At 47.4% G+C, this 22,798-nt stretch overlaps 1 protein-coding gene across 1 annotated transcript; it reads right to left on the bottom strand.

Annotated features, from left to right (window-relative positions):
* Positions 1-11,551: 11,551 nt before the first annotated feature.
* LOC144132703 (uncharacterized) lies at positions 11,552-22,428 on the bottom strand. Its single transcript, XM_077665294.1, has 5 exons — positions 22,157-22,428; positions 20,142-20,258; positions 17,561-17,659; positions 16,472-16,524; positions 11,552-11,689 (listed from the first exon to the last, which is right to left on the bottom strand). Exons 1-5 carry the CDS (start codon positions 22,414-22,416, stop codon positions 11,658-11,660), a joined length of 561 nt encoding a protein of 186 aa, XP_077521420.1. The 5' UTR covers positions 22,417-22,428; the 3' UTR covers positions 11,552-11,657.
* Between the last annotated feature and the right edge of the window lie 370 nt (positions 22,429-22,798).

The raw sequence follows: 22,798 nt of genomic DNA, 5'->3' as shown, positions 1-22,798 counted from the left end.
GGACCACCGAAGCAACCTGACCGGGACCCAGATCAATTTATTATGATGAATTTCAATATCTTCTGCCTTGTCGAGGATTTGGTGTGCAATTCTGTGCATTTTTCCTTGTGCAAAGTTCCTTACTGCCCTTGTCGAGTCACTCATTATGACTCTACATTGTGTGTTGGTTATCGCCAGGGTGACTGCTGCCTCTTCTGCTTCCTCGATGTTGTTTGTGAGGACAGTGGCAGCTGTTGTTGCTTCGTCGTCCTGGTTTACAGCGGTTATCACGTGGCCCTTCCTCTCCTCATGCTTTGCCGCGTCAACGTAGGTTACCTCCCTTTGGCCACCGTAATATTTGTGGAGAGCTTTAGCTCTAGCCAGTCTTATAGCTTCATGTCTCGTGGGGTTCATATTTTTGGAAGCGGCTTAACTTGAAGCATCGCACCTTAACTTGAAGCACGAAGAGGCATTCGTGCTGTTCGTTCATCAGTGATTTAATACGGCGTGCTCTACAGAGTGGTCTTCGGCGTATTGTGCGAATCTTTTGTGTCGTGTGCGCAGTGTGCGTGCGTGTGTCGGTGCGTGTGCGCGCGCCACTCGCGCTCTCTTTTCCGTCGGCAATAAGACAGAAATTGAAAAACTGTATTATTAAAGCGAAAGCTTTACTACGGCATGTTTCGCGTGTTTCGCCGACCGCGTCGCTTTGACCTTCAGCGACCTTCAGGGCGTGGCGTGTGAAGCTGCGCCGAAGCCAATGAAGAGCGGGAGCTTCGAGACAAAGGAAACGCGCATAACTGGCTCCCTGGGAAAGTGGACACCTCAGTCGCTCTTTAAGCTATATATGGTAGTAGTGACGGATGTGCGCTGCATGCGTTGGCAATGAAAACGCTGAGGCAGAAACGCAGCACTGAAGCTAAAGGCCGTCGGCGTTCATTGCGTTCGTTGGCGTTGACAACGTTCCATAATGATTTGAGGAAAGAAAGACCGCATAACTGGCTCCCTGGGTCAGTGGGCGCCTCAATCGCGCTTTGAGGCACATGACCGAGGTGAGAGAGAGATGCGGGCCCTATTATACGCCACAGCTCTCGTTCTCTAACCGGGTTCAGCAGTAGTTAAACCGCTGCCAGTTTTTTTTTAAGGAATTCGGGGCACGCCCCAGGGCCCTAAATGGTTTTTATTATAATAAAACCCCCATTTTTTGGTTCGTCGGCGTTTACGCCAGTGTGAACGGCGGCAGACACGGAACCGGAGGAGAGCTATATTGTAAATAAAGCAGCCGCGCTGGCTTGGTTCTCAGTGTACAGGACCTTGCTTTACTGCTGAATGCCTTTTAGAAGCGTTTTAGATTTGAATAATAATAATAATAATAATAATAATAATAATAATAATAATAATAATAATAATAATAATAATAATAATAATAATAATAATAATAATAATAATAATAATAATAATTGGTTTTGGGGGAAAGGAAATGGCGCAGTATCGGTCTCATATATCGTTGGACAAAGCAACCGCGCCGTAAGGGAAGGGATAAAGAAGGGAGTGAAATAAGAAAGAGGTGCCGTAGTGGAGGGCTCCGGAACTGCCCACGTTTGAAGCAGGTGCCGAAAAATTGCTATGTCCTCGCAATCGCTTTCGTGATTGGCTTCACAATCAGAAGTGTGTACAACACCTGTGCCTTACCGGTACACACCTACGGGGCAGAAAAGTACAGGTCCACGAAAATGGTTCAGTTTAAGTTAAGGACAACGCTGCGAGACATGGAAAGAAAAATGACATCTTGTAAAAATATATGAAGCGCACTCAGGAAAATGCACAAGCAAGAAGAAACAACAGAAGCGCTTACTCGCAACTGGGCGTTTATTCAAGAAACACACAAAAAAGAGAGAAAAACCACAAACAAAACAAAAGCCTTCACGCAGGCGCATCAGGATAAGTGCTCATGCAGGCGCGTCAAGATAAGAAAACTGCTTTCCATGCAGAACCACCACGGCATCGGCAACACACGTGTGCTGATTTTTACGGATGTGATAGGCCTCTGAAAGCTCTCTGGTTAGCTGATTAGTGTGTCAAAACAATATTTTGGTTTGGTCGAGCAAAGGCTTGCAACCGCTGCATTTCGAACAGTGCTTAGCGAGATTGAATAAAGGCGACTTTTTCAAGGACAAAAAAATGCTCTTGCAAGCGCACACTATGGCAGCGCCCTGTTTGACCCATATAGGTCCGGCCACAAGAGAAGGGAATGTGATACACCACTCCTTTTGCACATCTGTCATAGCCGTTCCCGTGGTTCACGGTGCACCGCTTCCTTTTATCACGTACGCCGCTGCTAAAGCGCGCAGCAACCTTCACAGCAACCTTGGTATTGCAAGATACAATACCAACCAGCAAGATTAAATGCCAAACAGCTCAAATGTCGATTCTGCTTCAGAAAACTGATAGGTGTGACGTTGGGAGACCAGAAGCGGGCAGAGTGCGTCAGGGAACAAACGCGCGTTAATGACATCCTAGTCGAAATCAAGAGGAAGAAATGGGCTTGGGCAGGGCATGTAATGCGAAGGCGAGATAACTGCCGGTCTTTAAGGGTAACGGAGTGGATTCCAAGAGAAAGTAAGCGTAGCAGGGGGCTGCATAAGGTTAGGGGTGTGGATGAGATTAAGAAGTTTGCAGGGAATGGGTGGGTGCAGCTGGCAAACTGCAGGGTTAATTCGGCAGACATTGGAGAGGCCTTTGCTCTGCAGTGGGTTTCGTCAGGCTGATGATGTTGACGACGATGAACCGGAGGACAAGGGTCCTGATGATATCAGTAAGCCCTTAAATCTACAAAAACAGATGAGGTCCAAGGTTCAGCGTCTTCACTTCTGGGGCCAGGGCTCGGTACGTCCCCGTGCCGGACACAAAGCGTTCGGTCCCAAACACATCACGCAGTAGCTGGTTGCACTGTTCGGACACAGGATCAGCACCAGCTTCGGCACATGCAGCTAGCTGCAGGTTAACGCCAACGCGTATTTTCCCTGTGCGGCTAAATTTCTGCGCTTGACTTTCAGTTGGTCTCGTGCAAATCTACAACGGCATCACTCACTTTTCCGAGAATCATCTATCGTGCCCCAACGTGCGAGTCGCTTACTTCAGTCGGCGTTAGAGTGGAATGGAATATTTGATCACTGTACCGGCGTTTGCGGATGCAGACTTTAGCTTGGCTTAAATGCTAATTGGCTACACACGGTAATGTAAATGATGCTGATGCGGTCATGATGGAATGTAGATTCTGGTCTACTGAGGACCTCATAGACTCTGGTCTACTGGAGTAAAAGCAGCCTGCACGGGGTATTTTTTCTTTTTCACCTATATGTGAATGGATTACCTGGTAGATTCTGGTCTTTGGAGTAAAAGAAGACTTCACTGACTTTCTTTTTCTTTTTCGCCTACATGTGAATAGATAAGTCACAATGTTGTTGTTGTTAGCCTATCAAAAGATGGCACATACCCACACTGGGGGATCGGCAAAGAATCGGGTGGCTATTCACCTGAACGCAGTTAATAAAAAGTAAAAGCACGTGGGAGCGCAACACCGGTGAATTCTTCCTCATGAACAGAAAAGGGATGAGAGTTTTGATTTCAAAATTATAAGAATAATAATAAAGAGAGGGATTAAATAATAATAATTAGGTCAAAATGTAAATATTGATAGAAAAGAAAAGTTTGAAACACTTAGCAAGGCAGTCGGTGAGATTCTATCAGGAAATTTAGAACAGCTGTACAAACAGATCTGTGGCTGAACCCAAATGTGGTGGCGCCAAATGATAGCAAGAGCGGGCTGCTCAAATTAAGGCCAAGGTTCTGAAAGGGCTCCTCCAGCAACCTTTTCTCAGAGAGTTGAATCAGGAATTTCATCAATGGCATTGATGCAATTCCCGTGGGTCTTGTCCCAATCGGTGAGGGTGCGATCATAATGAAGATCCCCAAACTAATTCAACAGAAGCTATGATCATTGACAGACCACTATCTGCATATCTCTGAAGTGCGTCTATTAGGCCGTAGAGGCATTGTTTGCAAGTCCTCAGACATCGCTTAAGAAAGTGGATAAGCATTTTTTGTCATTTCTCTTTTTTTGACACCTTTTTCTGCTTTCTTCAATGCGGCTAACTTCACTTTTTCGTGGTTCATGCAGCGTCCACCCTGTCTCTTAGGTCCGTTTTTTTGTTTTTTCTGCCATGAAGTCATTCCTTTCCTACGCTCATCGCAGGCAACGGAGTTTTGCAAGTGAAAATACGAGCACAGGTGCATTGCGGAGATGCATATACGCTTCCTCTGGTGGGTGCGACTAATTCGTGTATGTTTTATTTTCGAGAGTTCTCTTGTGGTGCGGACAGATGGGCGGACAAACAGTTCGCTGCTGACATGGCGAAACGAAGCTGTTGACGTAATGCCATCTTGCATTAAAAGAAAACGTTGGCTCAGTGTCGTTCTGCTGCCGGGCACGGGTTCGAACCCGGCCACAGTGACCGCAATTTGCTGGAGGAAAATTGAGAAACGTTCGTGTACTTGAGACTTCGGTGCATGTTAAGGAACCTAAGGAGGTCGGAATTGATCTAAAGTATCCAGCAATGCACTTCGGTGTGCCAATAGCCTAAAATGTAACCATACCACATGAAAACCTGTTGACATCCTTTAAATTTTTGAAATAAAGCAAACCTTAAGGGCTGCGGGAAATTCCGAGTGATAGGAGGCAGGTGTAGAATATTGATGCATGCAGTAGTATAGGCAGAAGTTGGCTGCCTCGTGCTTTTGTGCTGAGACCTTTCCAATCCTGAAATCGTTCTGAACGCTAACCTCTGGCTGCTCATGCAACACAATTATCCGCAATCAAACGCCCAAAACTGCTAATTCACATTTGTTCAGATTTTCAAGCAGCCGCGGTCTCAGTGGTTATGGCGCTCGGCTGCTGAACCGAAAGACACGGGTTTGATCCAAGCCTCGGCGGTCCAATGCGATGAAGGCGGAATTTTTTTTTCAAGTAAATTTTTGACCCCCATAAACCATAAACCTGCTCACATTTTCAGTAACCGATCTCACAGGAACTGATTTGTCCTTAAGTTTAATCTCACAATCTGCAATTCTTTCTTTTAACGTTTTTGAGCATCTTTCATTCGTCGCCTGTGTCTTTGGCCAATCCCCGCAGTGGGTACTCGCCACTTATTCCTTAATGTAACAATAACAACAACGACCTCTGGGGTGCTCCACAGTTTTGTAGGGTTTAGGTGATTCCTACTTTCTCCTTTACGTAATTACGTTCTGGTGGAGTAGTTCTGGGTACGCATCCCTACCTTCGCACATCTTGCACCATTTAACACGGACCAGCGACCCAGGCGCCGCCTCCGCGGAGAATATCCTGTATTCGGGCCCCTTCCCACACTCATAAGGACGACGCAGCCTTGGCCCTTGAGTCCAACTGACTTGGCCACTGATACCATAGCTCCGGGCACTGTCCTCTCCAACCGCTTCGAACACCACAATCTTTCACGGGGACGTGTTTGAAGACGCTGAACATGGCTGGGGACCTTCAAACGGGTTGCCTGCTGCAGCGGCTGGAGTGACGAGTGCAAGCTCAATAACGTTTACTTTGCGCTTGAAGAGTGCCCGGATGTGACTTGAAAATCACGAGCAAGCAACGTTTAGCCGCAATCTCCTGGCCACCTTCCCCAACGCTGATCGCTGAGAGATAGCTGAAGCTGCACTGGACTCCAGGTTCCAGCGGAGAAGCAAAAGTGCGCGCATGTACTTTGAAGACAAGGCTCGTCTTTTCTAGCGCGACGACTCCAACATGACGGAGAAGAAGCTTCGCAACCTAATGCGTGGGTTAGATAAGCAGGAGCTATTCGCGGGCCCCGTGCGCAGCCCATCGCGGACTGTTGCTGAAGTCCTCACGGAGGCGACCACCATGAAGACGACGCTCCAACAACGGGCCCTGCACTACAATCAGGACGTCACCAGCTTTGCGCCCAGGCGGCTTGCGCGGACTTATTCGGTCCATTGTTTGGGAGGAACTCCAACGGTTCCGTCTGCCCCAAGTTGTGCCTCTTGCATCACTGGCCAAAGTCGTCAAGGACGATGTGCGCCAGGCTGCACAAGAACAACCTGTTCCCGATGAGCCGCCGCTGGTCGACAGACTCCACACTGTTGTACGTCAGACGCCTGGCTACTGTCCCACTAACCGGACGCCTGTCATGAGGCCAATCGTTCCCTATCACGCACCTGCTCCCGCTGTGTCACGCCCTCCAAAGGCTGATTTTCGGCACACACCGGACCGCAGGCCCCTTTGGTACCACTAGGAGGAGGCCGGTCACCTTCGCGGTTTCAGACCCGACGCACCCTGTCCCTTTCCCTGGAACGTCAAGCGGCCACATGAGGCTGAACAGCATCTCTGGGCGCGCTAAAACCCTGTCTACTCCGGGCGCCGCGTGTACCGTTCGCCTTGCCACTTCGTTACCGTTCGCTAAGCCCGGCCGCCCGAACAGATCCGCTGGCCATCATTCCTCGAGCCCCAACTGGAAAAACATACCCACGACCTCTGGAGGAAGGCCGCTGACATCGGGACATGCCAAGATTTTCCATCGGGAAACCTCCGAGTTGACGATACCTTGATGAAGTCCGGCAATGAAAGTATCCGATACGCTGCTTCCGATTTGCGTTTGGCAATAAGGTGGTGAGGTGACCGCGCTACTTGATACCGGTGCTAATTATTGCGTAACGAGCAGTGCATTCACCCGAGAAATTAAAATAGTTCTTATACCAGGGACAGGGATCCACGTTTGCACTGTTTGGTGCTACGTACTTCCTCCTTTGGGCAAGTGCACAGCATGAGTCGGCATCCGGAGTTTCAAGTACGTCGGCGACTTTGTTGTAATTGCCGAGTGTTCCAGAGACTTGACCCTGGATATCGATTTCCTGCAGGCAGACGGTGCTGTAATAGGTTTTCAGGACGTGCGGGTGGCGTTCTCGTCCAATCGGGCCGTGGCTCGATTTGACACCTGAGATCCCAGAAGCAACGCTCTGCGTATTTTCGAGAACGACGTCGAGGTGCCACCACGATGCAGCATCCTTGTACATGGGCGACCCGACTTATTCCCGACTACGAGGGCCTGTCGGACGGCCCTATTCCTCTGCAGCATGAGAGGGGACTTTCACTTGCCCGAGGCCTCATCCAACTACGTGATGGCTCCCCCAACCTCCTCCTCATAAAATTTACAAACGAATTTCAGCACCTCGTCAAAGGCACGGCTGTCACCTTCTTTAGAGACGCTTGTGGGTTTCCAGGTTCATGCACCGCGGGGGGAACCCCTCACGCTGATTCTGGACCACGCTACTTTTTTTCAGTCCGGCAAAATAAACCCCGACTTTCCATCAGTTTAGAAGGATATGTTGTCCGACCTGTTAGCAGATTTTGCAGACTACTTGACCTGTTCTTTAAGGTCGTCCTTCAAGCACCCTATAACCACCGATGAGGCTTCGCGACTCGCCTGCCACCGCCCATACCCTTCTCCTTCGACAAGACGAGCAGCCTTTAACAATCTGGTTGCTGAAGTGCTTCCCGACGATGCCATTCAGCCATCTGCAAGCGCGTGGGCAACGCCGGTGGGCATTGACAAAAAGGACAATACCCTGATTTTCTGTATTGATTACAAGAAACTTAATCATTTCACCAAAGAGGACGTTTACCCGCGGTTCAGAATCAACGACGCACTTTACCGACTGCGGGATGCCAGATACTTGCCGTCACTAGATCTCAAAAGTGGATACTGGCTAACAGAGGTGGACTAGAGATACCGAGAGATGACGGCTTTCGTGGCTTTCTTGGAAGACGGCCTGTACGAGTTTAAGGTGTTCCGTTTTGGTCAGTGCTCAGCGCCGGCCACGTTCCAACGCATGGTGGATACCGTTCTATGCGGCAGTCTTGTATGGCCTACCTGGACGATGTCGTTATATTTTGTATCGCCTGTCACCAATACATGGAGCGTTTGCGTATTTTGCTACAGGCTCTCAAAGGCGCACAGCTCCCAATAAAACCAGAGAAATATAATTTTGGCTTTATGTAAGTGTGCTCTCTCGCTCATGTTGTCAGCACCAAGGGTGATCGGCCAGACCCTGAATAGACCGCTGCCGTCTCTGGTTTTCCGCGACCCACTGACACAAAGGCCGTTCGGCGATTTTCAGGTCTGTGCTCTTATTAGAGACGCTGTCTTCAAGATTTGTCGAGAATTGCTGAACCGTTAGCCTCACTTACTCGGGACGACACGTCCTTTTTGTGAGAAAGCGAACAAGAGCCCGCATTCCTGGAGCTTCGCAGCCGTCTAGAAAATACTCCAATATTCGGTCACTTCGATGAACGCGTTGCAACGGAAGTCCACACTGATCTCAGCAATGTTGTTCTCGGTGCGGTGCTGATACAGTGGCTGGACGGTGCAGAACGGCTCATCGGTTACGCGAGCTGAACACGCGCGCGCTCGTAGACCAACTGTTATACGGCTGAGAAAGAATGTCTCACAGTATTATGGGCCATCAGCAAGCTCCGACAGTACCTCTTTGGGAGCCTCTTCCGTGTTGTCAGCGGTCCCTACTTCTTAAGCTGACTGGCGAGCCTCAAAGAGCCTGCAGGGCGATTGGCTCGATGGAGCCTTCGCTTGCAAGTGTACGGCGTAACAATCGTCTGCAAAGCGGGACGTAAGCACCGGGATGCGGACTGTCTGTAGCGTGTACGTGTCGCAATGGATCCTAAGAAACCACCAATTATTTTCCTTTCCTTGGCGCTGTCAGTACTTCCTAGATGGCGCAGCTTCGAGGACGGACTCAGTTAGCGCCACTCATCGATTTCCCTCCAGCCAGTGGGGTCGAATTATTGTCAAGTCGGCACGGTCAACCACCCTGCTGCTACGAATGCTAGCATCTGCTCTGGTTGGGGGGTCTCCTCTGACACTGCATCGTTCTTAAGTTGTATCAGACTTTAGCACCGATATACACGTTCTTGCAAATAGCGCGCTCGATTCCTAACGATTTGGGAATTCGCCACTTGGATAGGAAAGCGGGTGGGAACATAAAACGGTATATTTCGCTTGCATACGCACGCTGCGCGCGACTGCGTCCCACGGCACTCGATTGCACCCTCTAATGTCCGTCTATACCTTAGTAACCAGCATTTGAAAACATCACTATGCTATAGGTAGGTTGGAACGAAAGAGGTCAAGCTGCAAAGTTTTCGTGCTTAGAATTTGCGCCGAGGCAGATCACTTCAACTCCTCCATCAATCTTTTGCTGCTGTACGCTTGGAACAATCTCTTAGACCAGAATGCGCAATGGCTCAGTGGTTGTAGTGATTGGCTGCTGAGCACGAGGATACGGGTTCGATCCCAGCCGCGGCGGTTGAATTTTAATGGCGGCGAACTGCTAAAATACTCGTGCGCCGAGGTTTTGGTGCACAATGATTGTCAGGTGGTTGAAATTTGTCCGGAGCCTTCCACTATGGCGTGCCGCTTAGCTGCTCGACGTCGGCATGTAAAATGGGCTTTAGAATTTTTACGTTTGTTTCCACAAACTTTTCCTGTTGACAACACTGCGTCTTTTTTTGACCTCGTACAAAGGCTTAGCTGCTTGAGTTTTGTTTGGTTAAAATTTCTTCAAGGTCGCACATGTAAAATATTAAAACGTTCGGGTTACATATTAGAGCGTGGTGAGTAATTAGTTAAAGCTTAGTGCTCGGAAATTCCCCAAATTCCTTCAAAAATGCGGGATCGATTATTGCATATTGTCACTTCTGCAAGAAATATCCTCAGGGAAGGGCTTACTGAAAAGGCGCGTAATGGGATTATTTCCAACAGCCCTGCGTTGCGGCTTTATTTTTTTTCCTTAAGCATCGTGTTCTCAGGCGCCGTCATCTTCGATGCAGTGGCAATATGTAGGCTTAGTAGCAATTCAGAGGCCGTTCCCACTTAAAATGCGTGTAGTACGTGCGCGAAAGTTATGCAGAATATTGATACCTCATGATAAATATCAAGTTAAAGCCACTTTTGAGACGTCTTAGCTGCAAGATATTCTGGTTTCTCGCTCCCTTGCTTTAGTAAGTACGACAACTAGGAAGACCTTGGGGATGGCTCGTAATTTTTCCCGTCATGAGTGAAGTGGGGCAAACGTTTTAGCAATATAGTGATTCGTGCATGATGTCGCTTATTTCCGCATTAGTGTGTGCATCTTCACTGACAAATACAAACGGAAATGTTGAAAATACGAGGGACGTATACGCCTATGGAAGACGCGCAGATATGCATTCGTTTGTCGCTTGGCGGAAGGGTATCTATGAGCAGTTTCAAAACTGTTTCGTCAGTTTTTGGCATGGTAAGTCCACTGCCCTATTCGTTCTCAGTTTGGCTGGGAATTGGTCTTTAAGCTGTCAGAGTGAAGGGCCAAACTGCAAAGCGTCAGAATTTGGAAAGAAGCCCCGTCAGCTGCACACTAGCGCCTGCCTCCACACGGCTATATATAGCCTCATGCAAGAACGTCCAGAAGCTCTTGTATATTAAGACCTTCCGCCGAAGACAACGCACCCGCGAGAAGGCCAAAACGCTAGACTTCGGGTACAGCTCTCTATTTTTTGAAGGACCATCCGATAGACTCAACGGCCACAGCTCACGAAGATGGATAGGCAATGGCCACTGTATGCTCTCGAATTCCTTTCATGAACTACAGCTAAGGGTCTGAAGTCAAACAAGAAAGGCGGGTTCAATCCCGACCACGGCGGTCGATTTTCGATGGAGGCGAAATGTCAGTGCACGTTAAAGAACCCCGGGAAGTCGAAATTTCCGGAGGCCTTCTCTACGGTGTCCCTCATAGCCCGAGTCGCTTTCGGATGTTCAAACCCCATAAATCAATATAACAAAAAGCTGCCGCGGCTCTCAAAGCTTAGGCGGCCTCCGACACTTTGTAAAAATTTAGAAATGGTAGAACCTCTGTTGTCTCCTGGCGCGAATAAATTGTGAACTCCGACACTTCCAGACTATTCGTGTCCTACATTGATATTTAATTCAGGACCGGTCAACAACACCCAGCAGTGCAGAGCTGCTTCACGGAGATTTTGGGTTTACCTGCCTTGAAGGCGGCAAAATTAGACTGTTGTCTACGTGCGGGTTACGACGCTCATAGTGATTCAGCACGATCCCGACGTTGCATTGCAGATTAAATGGCGCTTTTAAAAAAAAATGAGATTTGAAACTTACCGTGGTTTCGCAATAAGCCATCGCAGCGTTTCTATTTCCTAATTTAACCTTTACAGAGTTTCGCTCAGTGTAGAAAGAAAGCAACCAAGAAAAGGAGCTAGGAAGAATATGAAGCTTAGGCTGTTGAATCCGGCAGACATCAATTAATGCGCTCAATTTCAACACAGACGGTGGAGATAACAATTCTATATATTTATTTGAAAGTAAGGATTGTAGACAACTATAGTGAGTTGTAAACTCTACAGCGTATAGTGTTCAGAACTGTGAAGATGTCTTCCCTCAGCATTCAGTGCATTTGTGCAACAATTTATTTTGCGTAAGTACAGTTTGCCCTATAGGCCTGGCGAGAAAGGAACAATCGATGCCCGCAGCTCGAACGTGTCGATCATATTTTTAAGTAAGTAGTGTCTAGAAGGTGTCCTGATACACAGCGCCGTCATCTGAAAACGCAAAGGAAAGAAGGAACAGCATGAGAAACCGGTAAAATGAGAAAAGACTTAAACAATCAAGTAGCTAAACAATAAAAAAATACACTTACTGCAAAATGCGAGCTAGTGGAGCCACACAGAAAAACTAAGCTTGCAAATGTGGCAGACGAAATCAGCATTGGCGGCATACAGCATTAGGCCATCTTAGTAATTATCATACTTTTCTTAAAGGAGATAGAGAAAGACATAAATGAGGTGGTCGAACTTGCAGCAGCAGAAATTGATTTGGCGATTGCAGTGCAGTCGATTTCACGTTACAGAGGCAATATGAGCTTTTCCACTGCTGCAAAGAACAAGCTGGGACCATCAGCGGCATTGTTCGCAGTCGTTTACGTCCCCACTGGTGCTGCAGCTGCACACATTATGGTCCCCTAGTAAAGCTCCTATGCACTCGGGGCTGTCGCCTTCGCTGTGGTTACAGGGCAATAACTGTAACCCTGTCATCTTGCGCAACACGCGTCCTGAGTCGAGCGGATCCTTAACAGCTTTTTGCTAGTGCTCATAATCCGGCGGATGAACTGCACGAATTCTCGAACACAATGTTTCAGTACATTTCCTCGAACAGAAAAACAGGAGCAAGTGCCGAATGCCGCAAGATAGAGACAAACCAGAAAGCAACGAGCCTTTCACAGAAACGTTCATTTAGGGCGTCTAAACACGCAACATGCAGAGTCGAATCAAATATAAACAACATTTTGTCAATCAAACCTTGCCTTATTTTTTCGGCAATCATCATCATCATGGTCGTCGTCATCATCATAATTAGCCTGACAATGCCCACTGCAGGACAAAGGCCTCTTCCATGTCTCTCCAATTAACTCTGTCCTGTGCCAGCTGTGGCCCAATTTCCTAATCTCATCCCCCCACCTAACTTTCTGCCGCCCCTGCTACGCTTACCTTCTCTTGGAATCCAGTCTGTTGTCCTTAAAGACCAGCGGTTATCTTGCCTCCGCATTACATGCCCTGCCTAAGCCCATTTCTTCCTCTTGATTTCGACTGGGGTGTCATTAACCTGCAGCTGTTCCCTCACCCACTATTTCCTCTTCCTTTCTTTTAATGTTACACCTATCATTTTTCTTTGCATGGATCGCTGTGTTGTACTTAACTTAAGCTGAACCCTTTTCGTTAGCCTCCACGCTTCTGCCCTGTAGGGTGACTAAAGATAAGATACAGCTGTTGTACACTTTTCTATTGAGGTATATCGGTAACCTGCTATTCGTGATCTGATTCATAGCTCGCTGCGTTGTTCTTAAATAAACTGAATCCTTTTCGTTAGCCTCTACGTTTCTGCCCTGACGTAAGAACTTGTAAGATACAGCTGTTGTATACTTTTCTCTTGAGGGATATTGGTAACCTGCTTTTCTTGATATGAGAGAACCTGCCAAATGCGCTCCACGCATTCTTATCCTTCTAGTTATTTCCCTCTCATGATTCAGATCAGCGGTCACTACCTGCCCTAAGTAGATGTATTCCTTTACTTCCAGCACCTTGCTGCCAAATGTGAACTGATGTTCTCTTGCAGTACTCTTGAACATTACTTTGGTTTTCTGCATGTATATTTTTAGACCCACCGTTCAACTCTGATTGCCTAAGTCACTGATCATGCCTTGCAGTTCATCACCCGAGTGACTTACTAAGCCATTGTCATCAGCGAATCGATGATTATTTAGGCATTCTCTATTAACTCTTATCCCTAACTGCCTTTGAGCACTGGTTAACGCTCGTGAATGCGTGCCTCGTTTTCCTGCACTCAATATCTTCGCAGTGGTGTCATTCATTTATTTAAAAAGCACTGCCTACCGGGAACATATTGACACCGAAACCTGCGTCAAAGCTCGGTTCATTCACTCATTTCTCAGTGATCGTAAATTTCGAGTGCGGTTAGGCAGTACAATGAGCTCCGAAAGGGCGGTATCGCGAGGGGTACCTCAGGATAGTGTCCTGTCCCCAACGCTCTTTAATGTTGTCATGACTGGTCTTCCCGCAAAAGTGCAAAAACATTGTAGGCATGTCCATATGTCGATATATGCAGACGACATTTGTCTTTGGTTAACCGGATATCAACACAAACGCTTAGCTCTATTAGCGCGACAGGCCATGCTTTCAGTTAAAAGTTACCTTCAAGGTGTTGGGTTAACTCTCTCGGTGGAAAAATCTGGCTTCGTCCTGTTTCCAGGTAGGGGACGACGGTATGCGCGGCTGAGCATAGACCTTGATCAGTCTTGCCTTCGTCAGGTTAACCACATACGTTTTTTGGGCGTCACTATTGACTCACGTCTACAGTGGCGACGAGCTGTGGACTCGATTGTGGCTTCACTATCTTCGCGTCTCAATTTGCTTCGGAGAGTTGCTAGTGAGCACTGGGGAAACCATCCTGCTTCAATGATGAGGCTTGACGATGCCCTGGTGACAAGTCGCATAATGTACCAGCTCCCTTTAATTTCCCCCTCGGTATCGCAGCTGGAACGCCTTGAGGTTTTGCACAGAATGGGACTAAGGAGGGCTCTCGGCGTTCCGCAGGCTGCTCCAAACAATGCAGTACTGTATGAGTCTCAATCGAAACCTCTTCGGCTAGCCGCTTCACAAAGACTTTTGCTGCAAATTGGCCGCCTCAGAGAGACTGTTGCCGGGAGAGCGCTTCTACAGCGCCTTCGAAAGAGATCTGAGTCCCGGGCGTACTTGGCTTTAAATACTCTTCGTTCTCTGGGTCTCGACCTTCGAGATCGACCTAAGACGTTGAAGCCACCTTGGTCCTTTCCGAGCCTCGATTGTTCCTTGACAATTCCCCACGTTCGCGCTAAGCGGAATTCTCCTTTAGCGGCAATGCGTTCACTCGTACTGGAACATCTTGAGACCAAATATGCCAGTCATCTTCAAATTTTTACAGACGACTCTGTGGACAAGGTCAGAGGATCTAGTGCAGCTGCTTTTCATATTCCGTTTTTGAAGTATGATTGGTCTGTTCGTTTTACTAAAGTCGTGTCATCCACAATGGCCGAAAGCGTTGCCATTGAGGCAGCTCTAAAGAAGCTACGGTGTTGTACGCCTCAACCTACTGTCATAATTGCGGATTCAAAATCTGCCCTTCAAAGGTTAGAGTACGGGTTCCCCATTGATGCGTTGAGTCTTAGATCCCTACGTTTGGTGCAGAATCTACATAGCAAAGGCTTCTCTATACGCTTTCAATGGGTGCCCTCGCACATAGGTGTCTTAGGCAACGAGAAAGCAGACAACCTCGCCCATACAGCTCTCTCCAGGATTCCAGTACATGGAGTCCCTCATGAAGTCAAGCAAATGTTCAGAGATGTGGTGTTGTGCCACTTCAGTTCTTTGTGGAGCTCTCCTCATCAGCCATGTGTGACCAACGGTTTCAAAAGGTACCAAGCCACTTTGCTGCACCGCGTTCGCACGGATTCTGCTCGTACGCCGGCGTGGATGTATAAGACTGGCCTAGCGTTGTCACCATTGTGTTCAACGTGTGGTGTGTGTGGTGACAGAACATTACCTCTTGTGCTGTACTTTGTACAACGCGGAACGGGCTGTGTTATTCGGATCCCTCAAGAAGGCAGGAGTTCCTCACAGTTCTCTTCAGGACATTGTTTTCCCGCGCGGGAGCCAGTCGAGTAGAAGGGATGCTTCTCGCCTTCTTCTACTTTACCTGCAGGACACGGATTTGGCCTCCACATGGTGACCTCGGGAGTGTCTATTTGGGTTTTTGCGGACAGCGTTTCTGTGATTTCTATTTAAGTGTCGCTACGGTGGAGCCATTGCCGGCAGCAACTGCAAGGCTAATCCCACCGGTAGTTTACAACCACTCAACTCAACTCAACTCAACCATGAGTAAATCAATACATGGTAAATGTTGGCATGTCGCGAATCCTGACACCCGGCATATAATGGGTTAATGGCAACGGTAATTTTTCGGAGGGCTTGTAGAATTATGTAGGACATTTTAGTTTGAGTTTTATAGCATTTCTGGTTCCCTGATTATTAATTGCGGTTCTGAGGCAAACAAGTATTATTCATATGAGTAAGAAACCAGTGCAAAAACGCTGACCGGCGTGGTTCGGAGTTCACGTCTGATGAAAAGCTGGCTGATGCGTTTGCATCTCGTGCAGCTCCCAGCAGCAGCCTTTCTCAAGGGCTCCCTTCGGATGAACCGCGTTATTACGGCAGTCCCTGAGTTCGTAGCCGATAGAATAAAACCTCGCCTGGCACCAGCGCCTACCACATTGTACCCTAGGCTTGTTTCCGAGTCGTTGTGGACTGCAAGAAACCCGAAGCGCCTTTTGGTGCTGGTACTGCCCATTGAGTTTTATGTATAACGTCATAGTAATTTTTGAAGCGATTTGCCATGGTTTGGTAAATGAGGTTCTATACGACGCATTGGTTGCTCACCTGCCTGGGACGTATTCACATTTTCCCGCAATTAGTATTTGGGCAAGAATTGAACACCTCTCTTTTTGAGCTCGAAAAATATTCCCGAATTTTACTCCCAAATTCCCGAAAAAATAAACGGGAAAACCAAGGGGACTGAATACTCGCTGCTATACAGGCTTGAGTGCAAGCACTTCAGCTCAACGGCTAGCTTTTCTTTTATTTTTCGTTGTTCACAGTACGGTACTGCTGTTTTTTTGGAATATGACGCGGAAAGTAGTTTCATTTCATTTTGTTTATATTTATACCATACAATTTACCAAACAAAGTTTGGTGAAGAATCTCTGGGACACTCACCATTCAAGTCTGCCTTGGCCACCTCCTCTGCTAGCCAAGTGGCGGCTGGCTGCCTGCGAGACGCGCATCACGAAAGCACATGAACCTCATTTTTGCGCACGAAGCCTCCCGAGATCTGTTGACTTTCACACGTTTCACCTTGGCACCTTCGTGCGCAGGCGACAGGTAAAGAGAGATACACAAACACGTCACCTGATGTCGTACTTCAAATTTCATCGCTAATTTTGTGTATGAGGTGCGCCACGTCGGCGAATTATCCTGTGTAGCACTTTTTTACTGTGTCGTTGGGCACAAGTTAAAGGTTAAAGGGGTGCAGACACAAAGTTTTAAGGTGTCCGTTTTTTCGAACCGAAAGAGGTCTAGGGGTCTAGTGATCATGAGTATGAGCACAGAACATCATTCCGAAGCGTGAACAATGATTTACACACTGTTTTATACCGGAAGTTATGGTCTCGGTCGGTGCCAGTGCTCACGGTTGAGCGGCTAACCTGGACTACCACATTTGTGATGACGTTGCCTTTGCCGGCAAGCACTGGCTGTTCCTGTGAACCAATGTGCTCGGTGACGTCACAATAATTGGGGCAAGTGCACCTTGGCGTCACAAGATGGGCTGGAAATGCCAAGCGGCTCCTCGGACAACATTCAAAATCCCATTAATTTTTTTTGTATGTGCGACTCAATGCCTTCGAGTGAAACTTGCTAGAAGGCATCTCGTTACGTCCATGAAGCAAATACACCGTTTGCTTGCGTTCGAAAGTTTGTGTCTGCGTTCCTTTAAAAGGCAGAGATTTGGTGCTAAAGTGTAGCTTTGTGGCACTGTGCGAGTAGGGATTCTGAATTTTCAAAATGCGTTCTCAGCATTTCCTAGTGTGAACACAGCAGTTGACATTCTCATTATTTGAGAACATGGATTACATTTCAGGCTGGTGTGGTTTGAATGTTTTGCATACCTGCCATTTAAATAAATGCTGTGCTTAGAAGTGACTGTTGTACAATAATTTTAATTTCTTTAAAGAATATAAGGTGGTTATTCAAAAAAAAATATTTTAATGTTACACAATAAACGCCGGAAACTCGAGCGTCGCTTACGCAGCAGGTTGGTAGGACACGTCAGATGAGCCGGAGCTTAATCTCTTGCCGAATCCTCTGGCCGTAGATAAGCTGATCCTTCGGATGTCCCTTTTACTCCTGGACAAAATAAGAAGAGCGAATCCCTCTAAACATCTTGTTGCCTCACATCAAGCGCGCCTAATTACAGCGTGCATGTAAATTCAAAGAATGCCTTATTAGTACGCCCGCATCCTGTCATGTTTCGGCAAGGAGCCCCATACTACCATCTGAAGACACGCAGACAAGCGCAGCGGTATCTCGTGAAGTGCGAGCCAGTGGGAAAGCAAATGCTCGAGACAGGTAGCAAATCTGTCCTGAAATTGATAAGTTTGCATGGCAGCACTAAACATTTCTTTATTGCTTGCCAAGAAATCGACCGACCTCAAGAAGAGACAATCATCGACTGCCATTTTGGGAACAAGGAAGGCAGTAAGGAAGTTCGAGATACTTCAAGGACCTCTTCCTTTTGATAGTAATAAAACAGGGAAATAATCACGAATGAGTACTAAGCTTCTCTCTGGAACGCTCCGAGGCTGCAATAAATAGTAGGAGGCAAACGATAACTGTAAGGAATGTTTGTGAACAAGGGGTTGTTTGTGAATTCCTGGTATGTCCTTTTAACTGCTGTTGTCTACACGCTACTGAGAAAATCAGTTTCTTGGGAGTGCAACTTTTCTACGCACCGGAAATCGTGTGCCGTCTGGCAAGGACGTTCATAAGTAATTCTGTCCGGCTGCCGAACCACAGGGTGGGATGGTGAACGTTCCCGCCTTCCAGGTTCGATGCTTTCGTCGAATTTTCGGTTAACCTGAGTCCCAATTCTAAAACACGCACGGAGTTAGACGAGAAGTTGCAGTAATGATTAATATGGTAAGAGACGACAGGATCCGATGCAACCTCTCATTGTGCCCTTATTTTTTCTTTGTTTCTTACTGTGGAGAAATGCTACTTTTTGGGGCAACACTGAATATTAGCGAACCGGCCTGCTCATTAGAGTTTCAAGGCTAGAACTCGCGTGCTGTCCTTATAATTTGTGTTGTGGTTTTCTAGCTCCGTTTTCAATATTTCTGATAAATCTACAAAAAGTAAGTGCTCGTAGAACCATTACAGAAACCCAGGCGGTCGAAATTGAACCGGAGCCCTCCACCACGGGTGTATGCGTCTCTTGTTTCTTCACTTCCTCCTTTCTTCACGGCGTGGTTATTATGTCCACCTAGAAATGATAAAATCTTTTTCTTTCCCAAAAACTGATTATTATTCTCATTTCATAACACCATGAATTAAAATGGTGCCTGTTTGAACTGAAATCAAGGAAACGCTTTTGCGGCAGAGGCATTTGGCTCGTAGAGGTACGGACAAACAGCTATTTCGGCAAAGCGACGTATGTTCCTGCGTAAATAGCATATAATTAAATTTCTTATTTCTGCGTGATATTAAGCACGAGTAATGTCGTTCTGAGCATAAAGTTTTTATAATATCATTTCAGTTTTTTCATAATAGTCATTTCAGAAAAAAAGAAAGAAAGAAAGGAAGCAAGAAAGAAAGAAGGAAAGAAAGAAAAAATAGGCAGACTCAAGCAGCACAGGCCATTGGACCAATATTGCAACAGGATGGTCCCACCCTGGTTATTTGTAGGGACAGCTTTGCCAATACAGTTCTAATGTTGGGCCAATTACTTGTGTTGCTTGGGGAAATACCAAAAGAAATAAAGAAAGAGAGAGAGAGAGAAAGAAAGCTGGAGCGTATATTAGGATCCCTTTGTGACAAGGACTCAAGGCAAGAACAAAGACTCAATGTGACAAGGACAAGCTACGACGTAAGTTTAGTCAGGGTCCCAAACTCCTTATGTGTATTAGATTTTCGACAGCCCTCGTTAGATGCACTGGTGATTACTGCAGGTTTCGCCTTATCTGGCAATAAACGTTTCACGCCGCGCGTGAGTCGAGATGATTTAAGAACTCGGCACAGCGGTTTGCGTTCAACACCCCGTTAAACTTTCTATTTTCTAAGAACCACCGAAACTAAATAAAGTCTAGGAAGCGCCGATTTTCTTTTCCGTTCTTTACCTTGTTGCCTCCTGAACATATGATCAGAAAATATTTTAAGAGGTGCCGAGAAATTTTTCCCGCCTGTTGAAAATGAAACCACACGCATATTAAAAGCCCGAGAGTGATGTGCCTGCGGCACTGAGACCATGCTCTACACAGTAACGTTATCTGATTGGCACCGCATTTCGTCCTAGAAAAATTACAGAGGACATCCGCCCGGCAGAGTCCTGACACTATCTGGAACCCAGATAAACAACCTCTGATATAGCACCAGATTCGAGACCGCTCGTGCTGCCTTGAATATTCACAGCTGCGTGTAAAGCGTGCACTGTTGCAGTAAATGTAGCTTTGCGGGTAAGCTAGATATCAAGAAGGCGAAAATTTGCGCAAAACTGGTGCTCACTCTGTTACTCGAGTAGACTGTCGGGAGAAAAACACCGGTTTATATTTCTTGTACATATCAAGCTTTAAGGGTCCCACACTGCCACGCTGACCACATTAGTCGTTCTTACTTGTAATCCATTGGATCGAAGTCGTCGTTGTCTAGCAAAGACGTAGTGTCAGGGTCAGCGCGCTTTCCCAATCCCCTCGCCGTCGAGATCTTCATGTTACGAAAACCTTTCTTGATTCTGTGGGCAACAAGTTGTGGGTGAGCAGCAATATGGGGTCAGAAGTAGCCGAAATTAAAGGAATATTCATTCTGTGTCCGCATGCGCCACTGTAACATTTTCCTTGAAGAGCATTCTTAATCCGGGTCGCAAAATAAGCGAGTTGGTTATAATCCTGGCGAAGTAGCACCAGAAGCACGACGACAACCAAAGGCGGATTCGTTTTATATGGTCAGAGAGTGACGTCCACAAAGACGCTTGATAGATTTTATTTGAGAAAATAAGGACCAGATTTTGCGACGAAACCTATCAAGTCGCTAGTGCTGTATAACGCTGACACTTTGCCCGATTGACGTGTACTCTGTGCACAAAACAGTTTGAAAAGTTTGCTATCCCAACCGTCGTTGCCTAGTCTTGAAACTAGCGAAAAGAGTTGATGTCAAAAAATGTCTGCAACGAATTGAAACTGAATTTTTATACAGTCGAACTTTGCTCAATCGATCTCGAAGGGGACCGCAATATCTTTCGATGTATTCATACTTCGATATTTAAAAGGTGGCAATAGATAAGCTGATCTGCAGACTAGAAGCAAGAGTACATTGCACCAACGCTAGTAAAGCGCTCCTTGCAGTGACGCGCTGCCCGCCGTTGTACTGGCAGCGCGCCTGCATAACCTGCTTCGCATCTAAGCCGCAGAGGACAGTTGTTTGGAATTGCGTATAAGATGTCTAATCATGCCACCAGTACACTGTATATAGAATAATCGTTCGTTAAAATTAAGGTGCAGTTGATTCCGCAACGCCTTCGTTAGCGATGACAGGGAAGCACGCAAGGCGAGTGGCGCTGCTAGGCATTAGGCATTAAGCATCACCGCATGGACGTGATCAGGCGTTGAAAAGGAGTACTAGAGGCCGAAAGCCACCCTCTACCCCTCCGCCTTCATTTCACCTCGACATACACTTTCACAGCAGTCAGCAGGTGCCCAAGGACCCGCAGCCGACTCGTTCCCACGCGCGGAAAAAAAAAGTGATCGAAGAGGATCTTTAGGAGAAGCGACACGTGCAGGGGCGCGGTTCGCCGTTCGATATAATGAGTGACCGAAGAAATTAGAGTTAAATATGATGCGCGACTTTCCTATACCTTTACACACAATTTTCAAGCGAATAATTTGTCTGTTCGATACAGCGAATAATACTAAATATCGGTATTGGATATATCCGGGCTCGACTGAACATTTTTTCCTGCATTCTGTTCTCTGAAAGAGTGCGTTCGAACCGAACCGAATGCGGTCCGACGCGGCCAAAGTGAAATGCTGTTGAATTGATTGATTGAGCTTGAGGAAAGAAAACTAGCTTAGAGTAAACGGCTACTTTACCTTGCCTTTCAAGCTTGTCAGTTTTCATACCTAAGAATGATTTCACCTCGGTAATCGATTTGTCGATCACTCTATTCGAACTGCTAGTGAGTTATGTCCCTTGCTATGTCCCTTGTTATGAATTATGTCCCCTGAGACATTTTTGTCTCGCGTGTGCGCCGCGAAAACATAGCGCTAGGTTTGAGTCGGAGGCCGCTGGGACCGACACTCATATGAGACTCCGGTGCCCCGAGTAGTGTCCTTCAATGCTTTTCCGCTGCCTTAACGCAACACGGAGCGGCAGGCTTCGGCAGGCATCGCAACAGCCATGGACGGGTTGCGGCTGCAGAAATTCAATCAGTACGAAAGAAGGCCTGACAAAAATGACCGCTATGGAAGCACAATGGCTGGCTAATGGAATCTGGTCGAGTGCTAAAAGACATGTAGACGAGCGAGCTTGTCTGTCTGCAGGGCGCTCCAATCTCGACGTCCGTGACTCGAGCTTCTGCTCATTTCGCCTCACAGGACCCGAGAGGACGGCGGCCGAACTAAAGGCGAGTCTTACAGGGGCTGCTGCGCAGCGGGCAGCCGGTGCAGGGCCACGTGGTGTCCGAGCAGGGCGGCTATAGCGGGCAGCGCGCCGCGCTTGCCGAAGCCCCGCGCCGTCGAGAGGCGCAGCTGCTGGAATCCGCGGTGCTGGCGCTCGGCCCCCGCAGGCCCCACTCCGATGGGCGCGGCACCGTCGTCAGTGCCGCTGGCCTGGCCGCAGCCCACCACCACCGCGCTGGCCAGCAGCAACAGGCCGGCTCGTCCCAGGGCCGCCATGGTCGCTCGTGTGCGCTCTGCGACAAAGGAAGCAAGCCCTGTAAGGCACTATGTGCGCGTGTGCTCTTTTCTACTTGTTGAACTGATTAGTCGTGGTGGAAAGGATTTAGTGCATTCAACATGGTGGCGGTAACAGTAGCCGAGCCGACTACTGGCTATACGACGAATCTCCCTATTTTACAACAAACATTAGCTCCTCAGGCTTGATATTTTCCTCGGGCAATATATGTACCTCCAAAACCTGTGTGAAATTATTATATTACACTGCATAAGCTTACACGCAAAATACTTTAAATTAGTTTGGTCCACTTATCACTACAGGTATCACGCAGGAGACCTTCGTTACAAGGAAACTGATGCGACGGTAAAAATCTTCTATAAA

The sequence above is a fragment of the Amblyomma americanum genome, chromosome 1 (genome assembly GCF_052857255.1).
Source record: "Amblyomma americanum isolate KBUSLIRL-KWMA chromosome 1, ASM5285725v1, whole genome shotgun sequence".
NCBI lineage: Eukaryota > Metazoa > Arthropoda > Arachnida > Ixodida > Ixodidae > Amblyomma > Amblyomma americanum.
This window is presented reverse-complemented; position numbering and strand designations above follow the sequence as displayed.